We start from the raw sequence: 24,267 nt of genomic DNA on the forward strand, positions 1-24,267 counted from the left end.
ACCGTCACACAAGGTTTTTAACACCTCCAAGGTTGAGACTCTACAGCTTCTCTGGGCAATCTGTTACAGAGCTCAAAACGCCTTGATGGTAAAGAGTTCTTTGTGTTACTCACTCCATAACAAGAACACACATCCTACAGAAACAGCTTCCCAAGCAATAATAAGAAGCAACCTCTGCAAAGATCCACACAACACTTCCAGGTCATGGCAGCTGTGGGAGGGATGTACTTACTGAAGAGGTGATGTCAAAATGGAATATCATGGGTGCTCTCTGGTATTTTTCCTTCAGAAAAGGTAGGAGAGATTTTAGCACTTTATCTTCATCAACTTCTGGTTCAATTAGTCTAATGGTTTTCAGAAGCTTTGTACCGTGAGGGTGCTGCTCCTGCAGCCTCTTGTGGAGCCTCTTCACATACAGAGATTTCCCTGTCAGCATAAAAACCACCAGGAGAGTCCAAGTCATCAATACAGAATACACTGTAACAGAAAGTAGTCAAATGCTTGTCTTGTGAAATCTCAGAACCTTCCTTAAAAGGCCTTCCAGAAGAATTCCAAGAAGGGCATTCCTGCTGGTTTAGAACAGATGCAGCCTGGAATCAAACCCATAGCAGCTCCTGACTACTGAAAGCTTTCATTAACAACATGGCTTGTTTTGCTTAGGCTACCTGAGAAAGGCTTTTTGACTAAATGCTTATGACTTGGACTCAAAACATGGCAAAGTGAATGACAGAAGCACAGAATAGTAGAGATTGAATCACAGAATCATGGAATCAGCCAGGTTGGAAGAGAACTCCAAGTTCATCCAGTCCAACCTAGCACCCAGCCCTATCCAATCAACTAGACCATGGCACTAAGTGCCTCATCCAGGCTTTGCTTCAACACCTCCAGGAACGGCGACTCCACCACCTCCCTGGGCAGCCCATTCCAATGCCAATCACTCTCTCTGACAACAACTTCCTCCCAACATCCAGCCTAGACCTCCCTGGCACAACTTGAGACTGTGTCCCCTTGTTCTGTTGCTGCTTGCCTGGCAGAAGAGAACAACCCCACCTGGCTACAGCCTCCCTTTGGGTAGTTGTAGACAGCAATGAGGTCTGCCCTGAGCCTCCTCTTCTGCAGGCTGCACACCCCCAGCTCCCTCAGCCTCTCCTCACAGGGCTGTGCTCCAGGCCTCCCACCAGCTTCATTGCCCCAAGATTGGAAGAGAGCATCCAGTTCAAGCCCCCTGCTAAAGCAGGTTCACCTAGATGAGGTTGCACAGGAAGGCATCCAGGCAGGTGGGTTTTTTTATGAGCCTCCAGTGAACAAGACTCCACAACATCTCTGGGCAGCCTGTTCCAGCACTCCACTACCCTCAAAGTGGAAAGGCTACTCCTTATGTTTCAGTGAAACCCCACTCTGAGTTCCAGCATCCTGCATGTAAGACCTTACCCACGCCAGCTCTTTTGGAGGACACAATCCCCACACACATGTTGCCTTTGAACACAGAGGCAGCTGAGCTTGAAGGCTGAGCGACTCTGTAGTGGTGCTGAAGGTATTGCTGGATTTCAGCTAGTGGCCTCTGGGGTGTCATGTGCACTTTGTACTGGCTGAAGGCAGAAGGGATGTAGCTGTGCTCCCTCTCACAGCTGCAGAGGATGACAAGGCGATAGCTGCTGCTGTAGTGCCGCAGGTGCTGGAAGAGCTCCTCCGCTCTGCGGCTGACCTCGTAACTCAGCTGGTCTGCATACAGCATGGTGTAAATTTTCTCTCCCCTGTTGCAGGGAATGAGGCACCTCCTGAGGAAGAGCTCCACCTGCTCAGCGGTGGTCTGAGGAGTGCACAGGAGAACTTCGTCGTAGGTCGGGAGGGGCTCGTTGGGGCTGTTCATGTAAATGGCCAGAGCCGATGTGAGCACCTCTGAGCAAGGGCAGGTGATGAGGTTGGGCTGGCCAACACGCAGCAAGTCCTGTGGGAAGTCTCTTGTGACACTCTGCCTCTCACTGCTGGCCAGATTCTCCAGCAGCTTACCAAGCCTATCAATATCCAAGCAGCTTGGAAGGAAGTGGCCCATGTTGTGCATGTAGCACTCCCAGATGTACTCCAGCTGCGCACTCAGGTCCTTCCCTTTATCCAGCATCACTTGCAAGTCAGAAATCGCTCCACTTGATCTTTTAGGCCGCACATTGATGGAGGCTAAAAGGACATCCAGCTTGGAGCAGTTGCTTTTTATGAAGGAGAGCATCATCAGGGCCCCCTGGCTGGGTGCCTCCTGCCCTAGCTCCATGCACAGATAGACCAGCTGCTCCGCGGTGTAGTAGTTCAGGTAGAAGTGCTGGGATCGTTTGTCAGACATGAAACTTCCCCATTTCTCCAGGAAACTCTCCATCGTCTTGCAGAGGCCTGGGAGCACAGCTGCTGTGTCTCCCTGCCCTTGCAGCACTGGGATCAGCCCCAGGGAGAAGTCCATAAGGACACATGATTCACTTTTGGGTGAACAGTACACGTGGGCCAGCCAGGAGCGGAAGAGCATGTTGCCAGCTGAATAAAGGTCTATAAAGGCCTGGGCAAGTCTTTGGACAACGTTGAAGAAAATCTGTGTGGGGATAGAGGAGAGAGAAAAACAAAGCTGATTGACCAACACAAGTCATGAAACCACAGGAAAGCCTTTCAATCAAAATAAAGGCTTTGGTCCCAAGCCAGGTGTGTAGCTGAATAGTAAGAGAAGAATCTTTGTGGCTTCTTAACAGCAGCACCCCCAGGAAGCCAGGAAGAAATCCCCAGCTTGCTACAGAAGCACAGGAGCCCTTCTGGCAGGGAGCATCTCTAGTGCAGCCAAAGGATGAGGATACTGTTCCACTGTCCAGACTCCAGCTGAGTTCCACCCCAACAGGGAACCAAAGAGACAGGAACACAGAAGGACAGAAACATTCAAGTTGGAAAAGACCCTCAGGATCACCAAATCCAACCAACATCTATCTGCTCATCTCCAGCAGCTCAGCTGTCGACCAGAGTCTTAAAAGCTGACAGTCAAAGCAAAATCCAACCCCAGCCTCAACATCAGTAACCCACAGGGTCTGAAATCTGACCTCAGAGAACTTCTCCACCTCCAGTCTTTGCTCCCCCTTTGCTGACATGAGCATCAGCTTGTTCTGCAGTTCACGGAGGTCTGCCAGGGAGTATTTCCATGTTTCTTCATCTGCAGAGTTCCCTGGCAGGGTGAAGTGCAGGACATTGTCCAAAGAGATCTGCCAGAGAACAAGTCATTAGCACTGATGTACACTGAGATTCTGCTCCTGAGGCAGGGCTGAGATCAGCAAGAGGAGCACTTAGGAAGCAGCAGTTCCCAAAAATGAACTGGGGGGGGGGAGGGGGGGGAGAAAAGCCACAGCTCATTTCTGACAGCAGCCTTGTCTGCAGGAGGGGAGGGGAAGCCAAAGAGCCTCACCTTCTGGCCATCGGTTGGTGCTTTGAGAACATAAATTCCTCTGCTGTTGATGGCAGCTGCCAGAGACAGTGAGGACAGCTCCACAGAGCCGTGGCTCTCTTTCACTGTTTTCAACCACTCCAGGTGTTGAGCTGAAGCATGCTGTGGGAAGAAGAAATGGCACATGACAAAGGAATCACTCTGATCTGGCACTTCTTTCCAGGATTACATCTGTGCTCAGCACAAACAGCTTGGGCTGCCATCACACTTTCGGGGTGGGCAAGGCTGTAGCCCGATCTTTACCACCACCACGGGAGGCTGAACAGAGCCCACAGTGCCCCAACACCTCTTGCTTTAGCATCAAGCTTTGGCTCCCAGCCATCTGCCTTCCCTCCCTTGCACCATCACTCAAACTCTTGCAAGAGTGAAGCTACCACCACGTCACAGCTGAACACCTCAGTGGTGCTCTGAAGCAATCCATGCTCTGCACCAGTCAGAGCTGCTGCAGTGAATTTTTGTGCCACAGAAACATGTTTTGATTCCAGCAACATGAGCTGCTGTGATGTCCTCACACCTGTGCAGTTGTCCTGTGCAGCCAATCTTCCAACCATTCTTGGGAGCAGAAACTCAAGAGGATGCAGAGAGGACCTGCTCCAACAGAACTCACCAGTTTCTCAGGAAGACTCTCATCGCTGTCCAGAGCTCGCCACAACTTCTTCAAGCAGTACATGAAGTCCTGAAACCCTGAGTCCTGCTTAAGGTCATAGAGCAGGGAAGAGTAGCCATGCACAGCATCGTGGAAACAGGCCACACGGCCCACATCCATGTCGTTCTCCCCAGCAGAAATGGAAGCCAGGTCCACAAATACCTTCAGCTCATTCATATCTGAATGAGAGATAAAGACATGAGCAAGCACCAAACGAGGCAGCTTCAATGCAAATTCCACACCACCACCTTTCAGAGAAGCCACAGAAAAGAACAGCTTTGGACAGCACCTCCCAGGCAACTCCTCTCCACTCACCTTGCCAGCAACTTTACTCAGCTAGAAAGACATCCTTGGCCCTGATTTTTCTCTGCACTGCCACCACCACCAGCAGATTCAGAGCCAGGATGGTAGCAGTGCAAGAGTGTCTCTGTGCATGTAAGACAAGTGAGCTGGTAGACACATCTCTTGAATGACTGAATGGCAGCAGCTGTTGCAACCCTTCAAACCAAGCTCAGCTATAAGGCAGAGGAGCAGCTAGGTGAGACCACAGCAGCATGGACATATTTAAGTTTACAAGTTCCATGTAAACACAAGGCAAAAATTCATTGCTGTGAGGGTGACAGAGCACTGGAACAGGCTGCCCAGGGCGGGTGTGGATCCTCCCTCTCTGGAGACATTCAAAACCTGCCTGGATGCAATCCAGTGTGATCTGCTAAAAGTGGTCCTGCTCTGGCAGGGGGATTGGACTGGATGAGCTTTCAAGGCCCCTTCCAGCCCCTGACATCCTGTGATATTTAAAGGGACTGCTACATGGCACCCCCCTGACACTAAAAACTCCTAAGAGATGCTTCTAACTGTGGGTACCAGAAGCTTTGAAGGCATAACACTGATGCATTAGGGATACAGCATTCCTTCTACCCCCACACAGGCTGGGGGGGCCTCCAGTACTACCTGCTTAACTCACAGGATATTAAGGGTCAGAAGGGACCCAAGGAGGTCATCAAGTCCAATGCCCCTGCCAGAGCAGGACGATACTATCTAACACAGATCACAGAGGAACACATCCAGGCAGGCCTTGAAAGGCTCCAGAGAAGCAGACTCCACAACCTCTCTGGGGAGCCTGTGCCAGTGCTCTGTGACCCTTACAGTAAAGAAGTTCCCCCTTGTGTTGAGGCAGAACCTCTTTTGCTGCAATTTACACCCATTGCTCCTTGTCTTATCCCAGGGAGCAAGTGAGCAGAGCCTGTCCCCCCCACTCCTGGCAGCCTTCAGATACTTATAAACATTTATCAAATCCCCTCTCAGTCTTCTCTTCTCCAGACTAAGCAGCCCCAGGTCCCTCAGCCTCTCCTCATAAGCCATACCCTCAGTCCCCTAATCATCCTCATAGCCCTCCACTGGACCCTCTCCAGCAGATCCCTGTCCCTCTTCAAATGGGGAGCCCTAAACTGAACACAGCATTCAAGATGATCCTAGGTGAGCAGCACACACCTTTCAGTGCTTGCCTGACCCAGCAGACAAACTCCTTCTGCTGCACCAGCTCCTTCAGACAGCCACGACGCTTCACATTGATCCCCTGCAGCAGTCTCTTGGCACTCATCAGCTCAGAGCTGATGGAATCCAGCTTTTGTGTCTTAGATGCTTTAAGAGTTTCTACCTGCAAAGCAAGCAGAGGAACATCACCTTCTCTTCTGAAAGGCTACACAAAAGCATTTTGTTGGAACCCTTCTGGGGTTTTTATGTCTTAAATATTTTGGGAGAGGAAATGGTTCTTTGCCAGACTGGCACAGACTTGCAGGAAGGTTCAGATTTACCCAAAGCTTCACTAACCACTCTGACAGTACACAGCTGAAGAAGTGGATACTTACTATGTCCAACAACTTTTCCAGGATGCTGAAGTCACCAGAGAGGTTTAAAATCTCTCTGACACTGGCAAAGATCTTTGCAGCATCAAACGCTAAATGCATTTCGTGGTACTCCTGGATCTGCTGGAACCGCTGATCGACCCAGGCACTGTCTTCTCCAGGTCTAAGCTTACATAAGATTTTCAGCTCAGTTTTGATGTCTTCAGGCTGATCTGTGAACTCCTGAAAGATTGTGTCAACTGCAGAAAGCATCAGACTTCCAGATCTGAGATCATCATACAGCCTTTTATAGCTCTCAAAACAAGGAGAGATTAGGCTGGTGGAAATACCATTGAGGTCCAACTCAGGGAAATTGGAGTCTTCCTCCTCGTCTGAAATTTCATCTTCCTCTGCTGAACTTCCATACTCCTCTACTGCCTTCTGTGCAGCTTCCTTCCAGAACTGCTGGAAGATCAGGCTGTCCTTAAAACAATGTATTTTCTGGGCATATTTTTTCAGCTCTGGGCTCAACCTGTAGTAGGTCTCTGGAGGGTTCTTTTTCACATTCACAACTTCGTTTAACCTTTTTGAGTGAAAATCTTCCTTCTCTTGAAATGCCACTTCACCTACATCAACTTTAAAACAGAGAGGCAGGTCAGGGATACATCAGATTGTCTCATCTGTGTCCATCTTACTTCACTTGGTGCCATGGTCTAGCCTTGAGCTCTGTGGTAAAGGGTTGGACTTGATGATCTGTGAGGTCTCTTCCAACCCTGATGATACTGTGGTACTGTGATACTGTGATCTAAACCTGTCTCACAGAATGCTGTTGGGCAAGTGGTCCCTTCCAAACACCACCTGATGCATGAGCCCTCAAACTTGAGCTGTCAAATGCTCTGGGGTTTACTTTCTCCACCCCTTCTCAACCCCGTTGTGGATTAGACTAAAACCTGCTACAAAGCCTAGCAATCTTCAAAAAGCTTTCTGAAGTTGCCAGTTTCAAAACTGCTCCCCCAGAACTCTACCTTTCAGATATGTCTGCACCTTCCTGCACATGTTCAGAAAGGTTCCTATTGCTTTTTTCTCTTCTCTGAGAAGTGTTACTTCTTCTCGCCTCCTCTTCAGCAATTGGTTCAGATCCCTCTGGCGCACCCTTATGTCTTTATCTGGCAGGTGCTGGTGCTCTGAAAGAAAGCCCATCTGTAGTCACAAAGCAGATATATTCCACCCCACCCTGCACCCAGAAGGCAGGTTTGGATTTGGCAGAGTCAAATATCAGCGGTAAAGGCAGACAGCACAAACAGGAGCTCTACATAAAGAACAAAGGCAGCTCGCAAAGGCAGAAGCACCCAATTAACATTGCTGATCACCGAGCAGGTTAACAGAGCAGGCCACCGATCGCTCATCAGTGATGCTATAAAGCCAACAATGCCACCTTTGAAGGGTGCTCTTACTTATCTGCCAGATAGAGATGAACTGCTGCTCATGCTGGAAAACCTCTTCTAGGTGTTTCACGAGGATAGAGCCGTTCCAGATGTCGTAGCTGACAGTGTCAAAGGCAGAGTCTGCACTGGCTATGACACACTTGGCTTCACATGTAAGTTTTTCTAGGAGCTGTGTGTTTGTTCCTGTTCCAGAAAGAAAGCACTTAAAACAGACATCAGCCTTGCTTTATAAAGCCTAAACATGGACAAGAACTATTCAGTGGTATGACACAGAGTCTTTCCATTTCCCATTCAAATCCCTACCCAAAAGCCTGTGATCATCACCCCCACCCTCTAAGTCCTCATGATTTTCTGAGCAAAACCAGCCAGGATCTCAGGAGAGCACATTCAGGCATCTTGCCCTACTCAAACCCCAGCACTTTGATCCATTCACACGACAAACACTTTTCCATTTTTGTGTAGCAATAACTTCTTAGAGCTTCTGAGAGAAAGAATTTATGCTCTACAAATCCACTGCCTCTGCAGGTACAGCACAGAATCACAGAATCAGCCAGGTTAGACAAGACCTCCAAGATCAGCCAGTCCAACCTAGCACCCAGCCCTCATCAACCAACCAGACCATGGCACTAAGTGCCTCAGCCAGGCTTTGCTTCAACACCTCCAGGAACGGCGACTCCACCACCTCCCTGGGCAGCCCATTCCAATGCCAATCACTCTCTCTGACAACAACTTCCTCCTAACATCCAGCCTAGACCTCCCCCAGCACAACTTGAGACTGTGTCCCCTTGTTCTATTGCTGGTTGCCTGGCAGAAGACCCAACCCCACCTGGCTACAGCCTCCCTTCAGGTAGTTGTAGACAGCAATGAGGTCTGTCCTGAGCCTCCTCTTCTCCAGGCTGTGCACCCCCAGCTCCCTCAGCCTCTCCTCACAGGGCTGTGCTCCAGGCCCCTCACCAGATTTGTTGCCCTTCTCTGGACATGTTCCAATACCTCAACATCTCTCTTGAATTGAGGAGCCCGGAACTGGACACAGCACTCAAGGTGTGGCCTGAGCAGTGTTGAGTACAAGGCAAGAATAACCTCCCTTGTCCTACTGGCCACACTGTTTCTGATCCAGGCCAGGATGCCATTGGCTCTGCTGCCCACCTGGGCACACTGCTGCCTCATCTTCAGCTACTATTTACCAACACCCCCAGGTCCCTTTCTGCCTGGCTGCTCTCAGCCACTCTGTCCCCAGCCTGTAGTGCTGCTTGGGGTTGTTGTGGCCAAAGTGTGAACCCTGCACTTGGCCTTGTTCAGTCTCATCCCATTGGCCTCTGCCCCACCCATCCAGCCTGGCGAGGTCCCTCTGCAGGGCTCTCCTACCCTCCAACAGATCCACACCTGCTCTTAGCTTGGTGTCATCTGCAAACTTATTGATGCTGGACTCAATCCCCTGCTCCAGATCATCAATAAAGATATTGAACAGGATTGGTCCAGCACTGATCCTTGGGGAACACCACCAGTGACAGCTGCCAACTGGATGTGGCACCACTCACCACCACTCTCTGGGCCCAGCCCTCCAGCTAGCCCAGTCAAGAGCTGCAGTGGAATAGCACAAGGCAAACATTCTCTCTTCCTCAGCCTTTTCTCTCCAAAACCCAGGCTGAACACTTTGAGAGAGGAATAAAACAAGAGCAGGACACTGCTGACACATTTGTTTGCTGCTGTGTGAAGTGGGAGCAGCGAGGCAGCAAACAGCTTTTCATAGGCTCTCAGGAATCTAACTCACAGACCTACCGTGAATGGTGAAGACACGTTTGATGTCAGGCCATGTAAGCACGTGGTGCAAAACCTCCTCAAAGTCATCCTCAGACTGCCCACTCTTGGCTGGCCAGGAATTCACAATAATACTTGATACCAGCTCACTGAACTTGTCCAGCTTGTAGGAAGAAATCTTCTCGAGAAGATTGCTCTGAGACTGCACAAGGCATGCAAGAGAGAAGGGAGGGGTGAGTCTGTGCTCTGCATGGCATGCTGGATCACAGACCCATAGAATCAACCAGGTTGGAAGAGACCTCCAAGAGCATCCAGTCCAACCTAGCACCCAGCCCTAGCAGGTCAACTAGACCATGGCACTAAGTGCCTCACCCAGGCTTTGCTTCAACACCTCCAGGAACGGTGCCTCCACCACCTCCCTGGGCAGCCCATTCCAATGCCAATCACTCTCTCTGTGAAGAACTTCTTCCTAACATCCAGCCTATACTTCCCCTCGCACAACTTGAGACTGTGTCCCCTTCTTCTGTTGCTGGTTGCCTGGCAGAAGAGCCCAACCCCCTCCTGGCTACAATGTCCCTTCAGGTAGTTGTAGACAGCAATGAGGTCTGCCCTGAGCCTCCTCTTCTCCAGGCTGCACACCCCCAGCTCCCTCAGCCTCTCCTCACAGGGCTGTGCTCCAGGCCCCTCACCAGCCTTGTTGCCCTTCTCTGGACACCTTCCAGCACCTCAACATCTCTCTTGAATTGAGGGGCCCAGAACTGGACACAGGATGTGTGTGTCTGTATCAGGATCAGGCCCTGATGGCAGCAAGTCACAGCTCCAGTGCTGAATCACACAGAAAATGAAAATCACAGTGTGTCAGGGGCTGGAAGGGACCTCCAGAGAACATCTAGTTCAACTCCCCTGACAAAGAAGGAACACCTAGAGCAGGCTGCACAGCAATGCACCCAGGTGGGTTTTAAAAACCTCCAGAGGAGACTCCACAGCCACTCTGGGCAGCCTGTTCCAGTGCTCTGTCAGCCCTCACAGTAAAGTTTCTACTCATGACAAGCTGGATCCTCCTGGGGCCCCACTTGTAACCATCATTCCTTGTCCTACCACTGGGCACCATCAAAAAGAGCCTGGCACCTCCATGTTGACACCCACCCCTCAGATATTTGTAGACACTCCTAAGATCCCCTCTCAGCCTTCTCTTCTCAAGACTAAGCAGCCCCAGGCCTTTCAGTCTTTCCCTCAGAGGAGAGATGTGTAAGCCTCCCAATCATCCTTGTAGCTCTCTGCTGGGAGTCTCTCCAGCAGATTCCTATCTCTTGAATCAGGGAGCCCAAAACTGGGCACAGTATTCCAGGTATGGTCTCACCAGGATAGAATACAGAGAGAGGAGAACCTCCCTAAACCTGCTGGAAGAGCCTCTTCTTAATGCACCCCAGGAGACACATCCCAAAAAGCTGTATGAAGTGAGTGACCCCAGAAGCCACCATGGCAAAAGTATTCCAAGTACTTTTCACAGCATCCTAGAATGGTTTGGGTTGGAAAGGACCTCATCATGGATCCTTTATAAGTGAATCCTCATTTCCTGGTATGGCAACTTTGTCTTTTTCCCCCCACTGGTTTAACCAACAACCAACCCACAGCAACTCAAGCGAGCAGAGACTGACTCTGCAACTCTCTTCCACCACGATGCTCATCCCTACGCTATGACACAGGATTTCCATGCACCAAGGAATTTGGCTTTTCCTTTCCCTCAAGGCAGGGAAATACAATACCTGGCAAGCTGCAGTTACAGCCTCTGTGGCACAATTACAGAAGCACCAGACAATGGAAGAGTTCAGTTGTTCTAATTCGACATGCAGACAGCAGTAGACCAAGACTTGACTAACTGGAGGCTCCTATGGGGTAAAAAAGGGAGATTTCTTATCAACTTAGTTCCCAAACTGTTTCTTCTGAAAGCAGAAAGGAGTACTGCTAATTAAGACAATAAAAGCAATTAAGTGAAAAATAAACTTAAGGTCCCTAGGGGAGCCAAGCATCAGCCTACTTATCAGGGCTTGGAAGAGAGAGGAGACATAAGTAAAGGCTTGGAAAACGTTTCAGGTTGTATCATAGATCAGTCAGGGTTGGAATGGACCACAAGGGTCAGCCAGTTCCCACCCCTCTGCCATGGGCAGGGACACCCTACCCTAGAGCAGCCTGGCCACAGCCTCAGCCAGCCTGGCCTTAAACACCTCCAGCCATGGGGCCTCAACCACCTCCCTGGGCAACCCAGTCCAGCCTCTCACCACTCTCATGCTGAACAGCTTCCTCCTGGTGTCCAGCCTGGACCTACCCACCTCCAGCTTTGCTCCATTCCCCCCAGTCCTGTCACTCCCTGACAGCCTACAAAGTCCCTCCCCAGCTTTTTTGTAGCCCCCCTTCAGATACTGGAAGGCCACAAGAAGGTCACCTGGGAGCCTCCTCTTCTCCAGACTGAACAGCCCCAACTCTTTCAGTCTGTCCTCACAGCAGAGCTGCTCCAGCCCTCTGAGCATCCTTGTGGCCCTGCTCTGGACACACTCCAGCATCTTCATATCCCTCTTGTAATAGGGGCTCCAGAACTGGGTGCAATACTCCAGGTCAGGTCTCACCAGAGAGCAGTAGAGGAGGAGAATCACCTCCCTCGACCTGACTCCCTATGTCCTCTGTAAAATGTCTCCATGTAAAATGTGTGATTCCCTCGTGTGCACCTCTCCAGGCCAACCTTCCACCAGGAAATAATCATCTCCTGCTGATGCCATCACAATCGATGGCTCAAAGAATTCTGCAACCAACTTAGAAGAGAGAGACACAAGCTTGTTTGAGAAGGAATCTGCACATCTGGGTGTGCATTTGGGAGCCCTAACGACCCAGTTCCTGCACAATGAATGAAGTGACAAGGACCAACTCTGTTTAAGTCCTTGGGTATTTACACCCAGGGCTCCTCAAAACTGTAGGAGTGGTAATGGCTCGAACTGTGCAGTCTCCTTTAAAGCATCAATGACTGCTAGAAGGGGGCCAGCACTGTGGCCAGGCTGACACCAAGGACACAGCCTGGTACATTTGCATGTCCAGTTTTTGAGCCTTGAGAACATGGTTAATAAACAGAAATGGCAGCTTTTATGACCAAAGGCACAGCGTTTTCATCTGCCCATTCAAGCTTCTAGAAGCTATTCTCTAAGCACAGCAGAGGACTGTCTGTCCACCAGCACACAGTGACTGCCTGCAGTCCTCACTACCTGCTGAATTCTTCTCTTCAAGTCTCCAAGTAAAGTCTCCTTCCACTTCTTAGTGAAATTTTCATCTGGGAAGCTGATCTCCACAAATTCATGCCAGGCCTGCAGGTGAGAAGCAAACAAATGCAAAGCACTAAGTGCTGAGATTTAACACACAAATAAGGAAATTAAAAGAACTGTGCTGATGAGGGACCCCACAATCCTCAGACAGGCTGCAGTCCTTTCAGGTTCATAGATAGGTCCCTTCCAACCCAAGCCATAGAGATGCATCTAGCTCAAACTCCCCTGCCACGGGCAAGGACATCTACCACTAAATCAGGCTGCTCAAGGCTCATTCAACCTGACCTTCAACACCTCCAGGGATGTTTCCAGCCAGCAGAGCACTCCCAGATCTGAAAAGGGCAGCTCTGAAGCCCAAACAGCATCAAAATTGGTCGAAGGAGGTGATTCTCCCCCTCTACTCCTCTCTGATGAGACCCCACCTGGAGTACTGCATCCACTTCTGGAGCCCCTATTACAAGAGGGATGTGGAGATGCTGGAACATGTCCAGAGAAGGGCCACTGGGATGAGCAGAGGGCTGGAGCAGCTCTGCTGTGAGCACAGACTGAAAGAGTTGGGGCTGTTCAGTCTGGAGAAGAGGAGGCTCCCAGGTGACCTTCTTGTAGCCTTCCAATATTGAAGGGGGCCTACAAAAAAGCTGGGGAGGGACTTTTTAGGCTGTCAGGGAGTGACAGGACTGGGGGGAATGGAGTAAAGCCGGAGGTGGATACGTTCAGGCTGGAGGTGAGGAGGAAGTTCCTCACCGTGAGAGTGGTGAGAGGCTGGAATGGATTGCCCAGGAAGGTGGTTGAGGCCCCATGGCTGGAGGTGTTTAAGGCCAGGCTGGCTGAGGCTGTGGCCAGGCTGCTCTAGGGTAGGATGTCCCTGCCCATGACAGGGGGGTTGGAACTAGATGATCCTTGTGGTCCCTTCCAACCCTGACTGATTCTATGTCCCAGTTGCTAAAGGAGTCACTTTGAGGAACCACTTCCACCTTGATGGCAGAAACAGTCCCAGAAGAGAGCTGGGAGCAGAGCAAGTCAGGCTGCAGAGAGCTGCTCTGTGCTCATTCTGTTGAAGGCCTGAAGGACAGCCAGTAGGACACAGAGGCTGAGCAAGACCACAGCTCCAGCTACGAGGGGCAGCCCCTCATCCCAGCAATGCCTCTTGGATCAGCAGATAAAAAGGAGGAAGGGAGCTGAGCAGCAGCAGTGACAGCCCTTTGCTCTGCAGCCAACAGTGTTTAAAACAACATAGCCTCTCAGCTTGCAGTCCAGTACTGCCTGTCCCCAACTCCTCACCTAGCCACAGCAGCTAGAGATGAAAGCCCTCAGGCTCAAGGCTAGCTGGTTCAGCTACAGGAAAGCTTTTTGTCCATGTTATTAGAAGATTACAAACCTCCAATTCCCAAGCAAAAGAGAATCTCACAGGCTCCAGGCCTTCTTTTAACAACTTCTGTTTTAAAGTGCCTTTGAACCAGTTTCGAGTGTTCGTCAGAGCTTCAATGAACACCTCTCTCCCTGGAACTTCCTCTGCAGCATCTCCTGGAATCTGCCACAAACAGATTGGATTAAGCCCAAAAATGGACAGGAAAAAAAAAAAACCACAAAAACAAACCACAAACAACCAGCCTCACAAACAAAGCCCAAACAGTTCAAGCAGGAAAGCAAAGTATAAATGATTTGAGCATCTCCCAAAAGAGAAAGCCTAAATACATCAAAAAGGCACAAAAGTGTCCAGCAACAGAGATCCACCCCCCCCACTACTTGAGTAAAGGCTACAGAGAGGCTGGGGAAATGTATAATGTGTGCTTAAAAACTCTTACTGCAGGAAGTAAAGTCAACATATGGCTATGAGGGGGAAAAAAAACCCAAACCAAACTCAGACATACACCTCCTGAGAGCCAACCTGGGCATTTGACCTGGTTTTCAACAAGGGTCTGTTTAGTTTGAGGAAGAGGAGGCTGAGGGGAGACCTCATTGCTGTCTACAGCTACCTGAAGGGACATTGTGGGGAGGCTGCTGCTGGGCTGTTCTCACAGACAACTGGAGACAGAACAAGGGGGAACGGCCTCAAGCTGAGGCTGGGGAGGTTTAGATGGGACATTAGGTGAAAGTGTTTCACAGAGAGAGTGGTCAGGGACTGGAATGAACTGCCCAGAGAGGTGGTGGAGTCACTAACCCTGGATGTGTTTAAGAGTGGTTTGGATGTGATCCTTAGGGCTATGGTTTAAGGTGAATCTTGCAGAGCAGGGTTAGAGGTTGGACTTGGTGACCCCGAGGGGCTGTGCCAACCTGGATGCTTCTGTGATTCTGTGTGAAAATCATCAGAATGGCTTCACAACTGTTTCAAAGTACCACAGCCCTGTGGTTAATTTAGAGTGTGAAGGTTCCCAGACTGAGAATGGATATGATCTCAGCCTCCAGCACCTTTCTGTTTATAATGCCTCCAGAGATCTTGCTCATGGCAACACAGGAGTAGCTACTCGCTACTTACTGCTGCAGGCTGAAGTTTGGCAACCTTCGAAATCATCATGGCAGCAGAAACCTGCATGGAGAACAACTGCCCCAGCTTTGTGTACTTGCAGACCCTCTGGTGTATCTTGAAGCAATAGGTCAGGCAGGACTGCCAGTAACGAGCTTCCAGAGCACTGAAGGTCAGAAATAAAGAGGAAACAAAGTTCTCCTCTGCTCAGAATGGAGGTGAAAATAAACCCCACCACCCCCCTAACCAAATTCAGTGCAGTGCAGCAACTACTCAGCCCTCCCTAGGGTAGGAAAAGGAAAGACTGTTGTCTGACAGAGGGATAGAAATACAGAATTCCTTCATTCCTCTGGATTTCAGTGCACATGTTCAAGCCACAAGTATCACCACACCTCATAGGACTGGTGTGAACAAGAAGGATGATGTTCTCACAGAAGGGCACTGCACTTACCTGGCCTGTTTCTCATCCAAGCTATGCAGCACTGTCTTTAGAAGGTTCTTTATTACCTAAGAATGAAAAGAGAGAACTATTAAACCGTGGAAAGACCTCACAGAATGGTTTCTCATTAGCTGAGGGGATGCTGTGCAAGAAGGAATTCAGTATTCTCCACTGCCCTCTCCAACACCTTTACAAACATGCTCTGAACTTGCACTAATTATGTACTGCATGTCAGAGTCAACATCTACATCAAATCTATGACTTCTGCAGACAAAACCTCCACTTCTTACAATCTAAGAGTTTAAGTATTAGTATAGAATATAGAATCAACCAGGTTGGAAGAGACCTCCAAGCTCAGCCAGTCCAACCTAGCACCCAGCCCTCAACAATCAACCAGACCATGGCACTAAGTGCCTCATCCAGGCTTTGCTTCAACACCTCCAGGGATGGAGACTCCACCTCCTCCCTGGGCAGCCCATTCCAATGCCAATCACTCTCTCTGACAACTTCCTCCTAACATCCAGCCTAGACCTCCCCCAGCACAATTTGAGACTGTGTCCCCTTGTTCTTGTTGCCTGGCAGAAGAGACCAACCCCACCTGGCTACAGCCTCCCTTCAGGTAGTTGTAGACAGCAATGAGCTCTGCCCTGAGCCTCCTCTTCTCCAGGCTGCACACCCCCAGCTCCCTCAGCCTCTCCTCACAGGGCTGTACTCCAGGCCCCTCACCAGCTTCATTGCCCTTCTCTGGACACCTTCCAGCACCTCAATATCTCTCTCGAATTGAGGAGCCCAGAACTGGACACAGCAGTCAAGGTGTGGCCTGACCAGAACTGAGCACAGGGGCAGAATAACCTCCCTTGTCTTACTGGCCACACTGGTCCTGAGCCAGGCCAGGATGCCATTGGCTCTCCTGCCCATCTGGGCACACTGCTGCCTCCTCTTCAGCCACTCTCTATCAGTATGCCCAGGTCCCTCTCTGCCTGGCTGCTCTCCAGCCACTCTGTCCCCAGCCTGTAGTGCTGCTTGGGGTTGTTGTGACCAAAGTGCAGAACCCTGCACTTGGCCTTGTTCAGCCTCATCCCATTGCCCTCTGCCCACCCATCCAGTCTGGCAAGGTCCCTCTGCAGGGCTCTCCTACCCTCCAATTACCCATCAGTATTCACAACACCCAGCTCCTGCTGCCCTGGCACAGAGGTTTTCACAACAGGCAAGGAAAACCTCTCAAAGCAGCAGCAACTTGCCCAAGCCTCCAAGAGCTATCAAGAATTCTGTGTATCTCAGGAGTAAAATATTTGCCATCAGTGACCAGAGCACACCCAGATAAGCAGACCTTTCTCTTATCAATGCCAACAACATTTTTGGCTACAGATACACCCTCATCTCCTCTTGAGGAATCTCCTACTTCAGAGCAACTGGTTTTGCTTTTAGCTAAGTCTGAAGTTCTTTGTGCTGTGACCTGCTACCAGCCACGATGCCCTCAGTGCTGGTCAGCTCTGCTAAAGACACTGCAGCCCAGTCTCAGCCTTTATCCCTTAGCTTTACCAGCTGCCAGAAGACAAACCTCAGGACTGTTCCAGGAGAAGTCAGTGCTGTTTAATCTGTAGAGAACCCCTTGAAGGATAATTAACAAATCACTGGAGAAACTGTGTATGAATTCAGCCAGGCTCTCCAGGGGCAGCACAGACATCCAGGACTTGACCAGACGCTTATCAAACTTCATCAAGTATTTCTTTTCCATCATTAGCTTCAGCAGGGTGTGCCTGGAGGGAAAACAACCCAAAATCTTCACATTTTCATGTTACAGAAGGCCAAGAGCTTGTTCAGCCCACAGAGTACTCTTAGCTCTTCCAGGGTTTTTCCATGTATGGTTGAAGAGCAGCAGAATCATAGAATCGGTCAGGGTTGGAAGGGACCACAAAGATCATCCAGTTCCAACACTCCTGTCATGGGCAGGGACACCTCACACTGATCAGGCTGTCTGAAGCCTCATCCAACCTGGCCTTAAACACCTCCAGGGATGAAGCTTCCACCACCTCCCCAGGCAACCTATTCCAGGGTCTCACCTCATGGTGAAGAACTTCTTCCTAACATCCAGTCTGAATCTACCCATTTCTAGCTTTGTCCTATCACTACCTGACATCCTCAAAAGTCCCTCCCCAGCTTTTTTGTAGGCCCCCTTAAGATACTGAAAGGCCACAATAAGGTCACCTGGGAGCCTTCTTTGCTCCAGACAGAACAGCCCCAACTCCCTCAGTCTCTCCTCATAGCAGAGCAGCTCCAGCACTTTGCTCATCCTAATGGCCCTTCTTTGGACCCCTTCCAGCACATCCATAGCCCTCTTGTAGCAGTGACTCCAGAACTGGACGCAGCATTCCAGGTGGGGTCTCACCAGTGCTGAGTAGAAGGGAAGGATCACTTCCCTCCACCTGCTGCCCACACTTCCCTTGATGCAGCCCAGGCTCTGGTTGGCTTTCTGGTCTGGCTTGGAAGACCCCAAGACCCAAGGATCACAGCAGTGTTAAACAGCTGAGTGGAGGCACCCAAAGAAACTAAACTCCAGGTCTTGCCCTGATTCTGCACAGAACTGTTTTAACTCATACCAACTGTGCAAGGTGCTCCACAGCTTGCAGAACCAAAGGTGTTCTTTGTGTGTGAAAGGTAACAGCACACAGTTTTGCTACATGGCCTCATCTCTGAGCAACCACCATGTCTGCCTTTGTGTACCCCAAGTGCCCACCACCAGCATGCTCTGTTCTTTAGTTAGAATCATAGAATCAACCAGGTTGGAAGAGACCTCCAAGAGCATCCAGTCCAACCTAGCACCCAGCCCTATCCAGTCAACCAGACCATGGCACCAAGTGCCTCATCCAGGCTTTGCTTCAACACCTCCAGGAACGGTGCCTCCACCACCTCCCTGGGCAGCCCATTCCAATGCCAATCACTCTCTCTGTGAAGAACTTCCTCCTCACATCCAGCCTATACCTACCCTGGCACAACTTGAGACTGTGTCCCCTTGTTCTATTGCTGGTTACCTGGGAGAAGAGGCCACCCTCCACCTGGCTACAATGCCCCTTCAGGTAGTTGCAGACAGCAATGAGGTCTGCCCTGAGCCTCCTCTTCTCTAGGCTAAACACCCCCAGCTCCCTCAGCCTCTCCTCATAGGGTTTGTGTTCCAGGCCCCTCACCAGCTTTGTCTCCCTTCTCTGGACACCTTCCAGCACCTCAACATCTCTCTCTAATTGAGGGGCCCCAGATTGTTAAAAACAAGAGAGAAAAGGCAAGGTGACCCCCACCAACTACAGTGCCAAGGCAATGGATAGAACTGGAAAACTCACTTGTCTTGCATCTTCCTTCTTTCAGCAAATGGAAGCCCTTCCAGCCCTGCCCAGATATCTTCTTCTACCAGCCAGTGCTCATGCTGTGAAGGACCAGCAAAGTAATGCAGAAGAGGATGAACCCACACCCACTTGTCTACTCGGGCATCAATGCAGTGGTGGCACAGGACTGTCAGGCAAGCCTGCAAATTCAAACTGAAAAACAAACCCAAACTCAGCAAACAATCTAAACCAAACTGAAACAAACACAGAGAGTAAAGGAATGGGTTTGGACAGGGCACAGGAAAGTGCTTCATGGGGGAATATCTAAAGGGCAAGTGGCAGGAGGATGGAGCCAGACTCCTCTCAGCAGTGCCCAGTGACATAAGGGGCAACAGACACAAACTGCCACACAGAAGGGTCTAACACAAGGGAAAACTTCTTCCCTTTGAAGGTTACAGAGCACAGGAACAGGCTGCCACCCTCCCTGTCTCTGGAAGCATTCCAAAGCCACCTGAATGTGTTCTTAGGTGGTTTACTCTGGGTGATCTTGCTCTGGCAGGAAGGGACAGACCAGACCAGACCTTCAGAGGCTCCCTTTTAACTTCAGGGGTCCCTTCCAACTCCTACCATTCAATCTCACTGTGATATCTCCCAATAATTTCTAGTTATTATTGTAGCTCAATCTTCCCTTGATAGAAAAGCATAGAAGGGAAAAGCTTAAGAGTCAAAGCTGTCAGAGAGAGAATGGTTTAGGTTGGAAGGGACCTTAAAGATCAGCCAGGTCCAACCCCATGCCATAGGCAGGGACAGCTCCCACTAGAACAGGTTGCTCAAGGCCTCAGCCAGCCTGGTCCTGAACACCTCCAGGGAGGTTGTGGAGCACAGAAGCACCCAATGTGATCAAAGATCACATTGGGTGCTTCTGTGCTCCACAACCTCCCTGGGCAACCTGTGCCAGTGTCTCACCACATTCAACCTGTGCCAGTGTCTCACCACCCTCACTGCAAAGAGCCCTTTTGCAACATCCAGTTTCAATCTCCCCTCTGCCACTTTAAACCCATTCCCCCTTGTGCTGTCATTACAAGACCTTGTCAATAGTCCCTCCTCAGCCTTCCTGTAGTCCTCTTACTTGAGCCTATCTGCACAAACCCTACTAACAGCAACACTTGCACTACAGTTTCCACAAGAGCCTTCCTTCAGTTAGATGACCTGGATGCACAGAGCCAAGGATTCTAGAGACTTTTTGGCCTCTTTGGTTGAACTGAAGGAACACAAAGGTCTACAAAAGGAAATGTAATAGCTGCAGCTGTAGAAAGGCAAGCCTAGGAATCAGAGTGCCAGATAAGCAGTTAGATAAGCAGGCACTGAGGGGAAAAAGGGTCCCAAAAAAAAAAAAACATTTAAAGAGACATTTGAAAATAATGGACAAAAGAGGTTTGCAATGGTACACATCAGAGGCCACAAGAGGAATTCAAAGATGACATTTACATTTAAAATGAGTAAATCAGAGACTGTTAGGGGCTAGAAAGGACCTCAAAAGATCAGAGAGTTCAACTCCCCTGCCAGAGTAGGATTGCCTAGAGCAGGTCACATAGGAATGCATCCAGGCAGGTTTGGAATGTCTCCAGAGAAGGAGACCCCACAACCTCTCTGGGCAGCCTGTTCCAGGGCTCTGGCAGCCTCACAGTGGAGAAGTTGTCTCCTTATGTTCCCATGGAACCTCCTCTGCTCCAGCTTTCACCTGTTGCCCTTTGTCCTGTCGTTGGACATCCCTGAGCAGAGCCTGGCTCTGTCCTCCTGACACTGCCCTTCATGTCTTTGTAAACATGAACATTCTCCTCCAAGCCAGAGCCCCAGATCCCTCAGCCTTTCCTCAGCAGGGAGATGTCCTACTCCATCTTTGTGACTCTGCCACTGGACTCCTTCAAGCAGTTCCCTGAGGTCCTTCTTGAACTGATGGGCCCAAACCACAGAATTCCAGATGAGGCCTTACTAGAGCAGAGAAGAACCTCTCTGGACCTACTCACCACACCCCATCTAACCCACCCCAGGGTGCTATTGGCTTTCCTGGCCACAAGGGCACATTGCTGGCTCGTGGTGGATGCTGAGTTTGCAAGCATGAATAGCAAATAGGCGAGGAGGCAGAAAACACTCAACAGAAAAGGATAACAAATAAGGTCCACAAAGGAAAAACAACAATTTTGACTGGATCTACTGCTCTGGCAACAGTGACAAGTTGCAGCATGGGAAAGGAAAATGTTTTTCACATCAAGAAAAGTTGGTGACTGTAAGAGGGCCCCAGAGAGGTTGTGCAATCTTCATGCTCGGAGGCTTCTAGAACTCAACTGCCTGGGTTTTAGCCCTTCTTTGAGCAGGGAGCTGGAGCAAAGACCTTCAAAAATCCCTTCAAATCTGACTTTTCCCCTCATTCCTTGACACAAGAGAGCTGAATCCCTTCCTGTTTTTCTTGTCCACGAGGTGCTACACTTGCAGCCAAACCGGTTCAGTTAGTCACCCAGTAACATACGTACCCAGGAAGCGCTTCAAAAGCCTTTTTGATCTGGTGAAGGTCACCCAGTATGGCTTGTTCTGACTTCTCATCCAAGCACAATAAGCTACACAGGCCATCCAGGAAATCTTTTGATGCTGGTATGTCATATTCAATAATTACACTGAGAATGATGAGCCCCAGAGCTACTTTACTTTTTACTACTATCGCCTCCTGTGGCGCTCCTGCATCTTCTGATGCAAAGAAAGGAAGAGCTATGTGCACCATGTAATTTATCAGCAACTCATTCACCTAGGAGAAAGAATAAAGAAACAAATCAACCACAGCATTAGTTCAACTCCTCTTTTTCTTCTGAAGCCATTTTCTCCTGCCAGTTAAGAGCAAAGACACTGGATGCTCAGCACTGGTCAGACCACACCTTGAGTACTGTGTCCAGTTCTGGGCCCCTCAATTCAAGAAGGATGTTGAGGTGCTGGAACAAGTCCAGAGAAGGGCAACGAAGCTGGTGAGGGGCCTGGAGCACAAATCCTATGAGGAGAGGTTGAGGGAGCTGGGCCTGTTTAGCCTGGAGGAGGCTCAGGGGTGATCTTATTACTGTCTACACCTACCTGAAGGGGCATTGTAGCCAGGTGGGGGGTGGCCTCTTCTCCCAGGTAACCAGCAATAGAACAAGGGGACACAGTCTCAAGTTGTGCCAGGGTAGGTATAGGCTGGATGTTAGGAAGAAGTTCTTCCCAGAGAGAGTGATTGGCATTGGAATGGGCTGCCCAGGGAGGTGGTGGAGGCACCGTCCCTGGGGGTCTTCAAGAAAAGACTGGATGAGGCACTTAGTGCCATGGTCTAGTTGATTGGATAGGGCAGGGTGATAGGTTGGACTGGATGATCTTGGAGGTCTCTTCCAACCTGGTTGATTCTATGATGCCTTGTATGTGCTATGGCACCATGGCTGTAGCAGGATCTAAGCACATGTGGTACTGACCAGAACATCAGGTGTGGTATCTCATCACGTGGACTGATGTGGTGCCCCTCTAGGTGATACTAGCTCATACCACTCAGCTACTGCTGCACCTTCCCAAGCTCAGGAGAGTTAGGGAGTGTTGTCACAGGACCAGGGCAGAGCTTGGGAAGGCAATCAGGGAGCTGAGAGTTGTACACCCAACACTATATTCTGTCACCACTGCATGACACAAGCACATTCCAGCTTCCCAGTGGCTTGTCTGAGAGTCAAAGGGAGAGAGACATCTGTCCTTACCCACAACCCCCAAAGGCTACTCTGAAACCATAGGGTCTACAGTACTGTGGTGCTTGGCAATACCAAAATCGGTCTCCTGAAAGCTAGCAATGACATGGAACACCCCTGGGCTCTGCTGAGCTGGGCAGCTATGCCATCTTGTGGCCTCTCCTACATCACCAGGAGGATGGAGGCTGCAGAGACAGAAACTTGCAGCCCTGACACCGGTCTGAAGCTTCAAAAAAGACAACACAGCATTTCTGCTGTATTTCATAATTACATCAGGTAAGAAATTCAGGACTCCCACGTCCTGTCTGCATCACTGCTTAGACCTGGATCATGAGGAGCTCATCTCAAAGAACAGGCAGGTATGGAGTCAAAAGATGAGAGCAGATCATCTGGTGACAGTGACTACAAGCAAAACTGAAGTGCCAAGCTTAGGAAACTAAGAACCAGACATAAAAGCCACTGAGGAAGTCACCATCTCACAGCTCTGCTGCTGACCAATACAGGATTTTCAGAAGGGCACCTGAATGGCAAATGGCAATGACTTAAGTCCTTAAGTCATTAAGTCATTTAATGACCAAGGCACTTAGTGCCATGGTCTAGTTGATTGGCTGGGTGCTAGGTTGGACTGGATGATCTTGGAAGTCTCTCCCAACCCAGCTGATTCTAAGTTCCCAGGGCAGACAGTGGCAGGCACCCCAAAAGGATCTCCACTGGCTCAGGCACACCTCAACTTTTTGACTGGAAAGGCAAAATTACACACATCAAAGCCCCCAGAAAAACCAAAGTTCAGTGCTCAGTAACTGAATGTCTGTTTTCTGGCATGGGTTACAGAACAGCTCACCTGGTCTCTGCCAAAGTCCAGCTCTGTCCACTGCATTGGGTAGCTGTCAAATACATACTGCTCTGTTGTCACAACATGGAACTGAGCCAGCTGTAAGAAGAAGCTTCTCAGGTTTTTGGGACTCCAGGTTCCAAGAATGCTGAAGATGTTTTCTAGCATAAACTTTGCAGCTATTTTCTTCCCTTCTGCCACATCTTTCCTTTTATCACGAAGAAGGATGTGCATTATGTTTTTCATTAGGGAAGGCTCTGCACACACAATATCGTCATACTGATGCCACTCTAGAATAAGGAACACAGAGGAGAACACAGCAAATCACAACCACAGGACGGCAGGATTTGAAAGGGACCTCAAAAGACTGAGTCCAACCCCAGGTGGTGACCAACCCTCCTGCCAGAGCAGGATCGCCTAGAGTAGGTCACACATGAACACATCCAGGCAGGTTTTGAATGCCTCCAGAGAAGGAGACTCCACAACCTCTCTGGGCAGCCTCACAGTGAAAATGGTTTTCTTTACGCTCCCATGGAACCTCCTCTGCTCCAGCTTTTACTTTTTGTCCTTTGTCCTGTTATTGGACATCCCCGAGCAGAGCCTGGCTCTGTCCTGCCACTGCCCTTCATATCTCTGTAAACATGAGGTCACCCTTCAGGCTCCTCTTCTCCAAGTTAGGGCCCCAGATCCCTCAGCCTTTCCTCAGCAGGGAGATGTTCCACTCCAACTTTGTGGCTCTGCCACTGGACTCTTTCAAGCAGTTCCCTGAGGTCCTTCTTGAACTGAGGGGCCCAGAACTGGATAGAAACTTCCAGATGCAGCCTCACCAGGGGCAGAGCAGAGGGGGAGGAGAACCTCTTTTACTTACGAACCATACCACTTCTAATCCACCCCAGGATGCCACCAGCCTTCTTGGCCACAAGGGCACATTACTGGCTGATGCTCATCCTGTTGTCCACCAGGACTCCCAAGGCCTTTTCCCCAGATCCAAACCAGACA

The 24,267-nt window shown here is 50.0% G+C and overlaps 1 protein-coding gene across 1 annotated transcript in view; it reads right to left on the minus strand.

The window, feature by feature from the left end:
- RNF213 (ring finger protein 213) overlaps positions 1-24,267 on the minus strand; it is a 79,317-nt gene that overhangs the window by 45,690 nt on the left and 9,360 nt on the right. The window contains exons 8-26 of the mRNA XM_064150766.1: positions 23,278-23,558; positions 21,219-21,487; positions 18,706-18,900; positions 16,932-17,130; positions 15,383-15,438; positions 14,944-15,097; positions 13,846-13,998; positions 12,411-12,509; positions 10,926-11,048; positions 9,181-9,361; positions 7,411-7,584; positions 6,982-7,140; positions 5,981-6,591; positions 5,604-5,769; positions 4,074-4,291; positions 3,428-3,568; positions 3,069-3,227; positions 1,432-2,575; positions 233-426 (exon numbers count right to left, since the gene is read on the minus strand). Coding sequence (XP_064006836.1) covers positions 233-426; positions 1,432-2,575; positions 3,069-3,227; positions 3,428-3,568; positions 4,074-4,291; positions 5,604-5,769; positions 5,981-6,591; positions 6,982-7,140; positions 7,411-7,584; positions 9,181-9,361; positions 10,926-11,048; positions 12,411-12,509; positions 13,846-13,998; positions 14,944-15,097; positions 15,383-15,438; positions 16,932-17,130; positions 18,706-18,900; positions 21,219-21,487; positions 23,278-23,558 — 4,676 coding nt within the window. The remainder of the gene's footprint in view (positions 1-232; positions 427-1,431; positions 2,576-3,068; positions 3,228-3,427; positions 3,569-4,073; positions 4,292-5,603; positions 5,770-5,980; positions 6,592-6,981; positions 7,141-7,410; positions 7,585-9,180; positions 9,362-10,925; positions 11,049-12,410; positions 12,510-13,845; positions 13,999-14,943; positions 15,098-15,382; positions 15,439-16,931; positions 17,131-18,705; positions 18,901-21,218; positions 21,488-23,277; positions 23,559-24,267) is intronic.

This window comes from Pogoniulus pusillus, chromosome 11 (assembly GCF_015220805.1).
Source record: "Pogoniulus pusillus isolate bPogPus1 chromosome 11, bPogPus1.pri, whole genome shotgun sequence".
NCBI lineage: Eukaryota > Metazoa > Chordata > Aves > Piciformes > Lybiidae > Pogoniulus > Pogoniulus pusillus.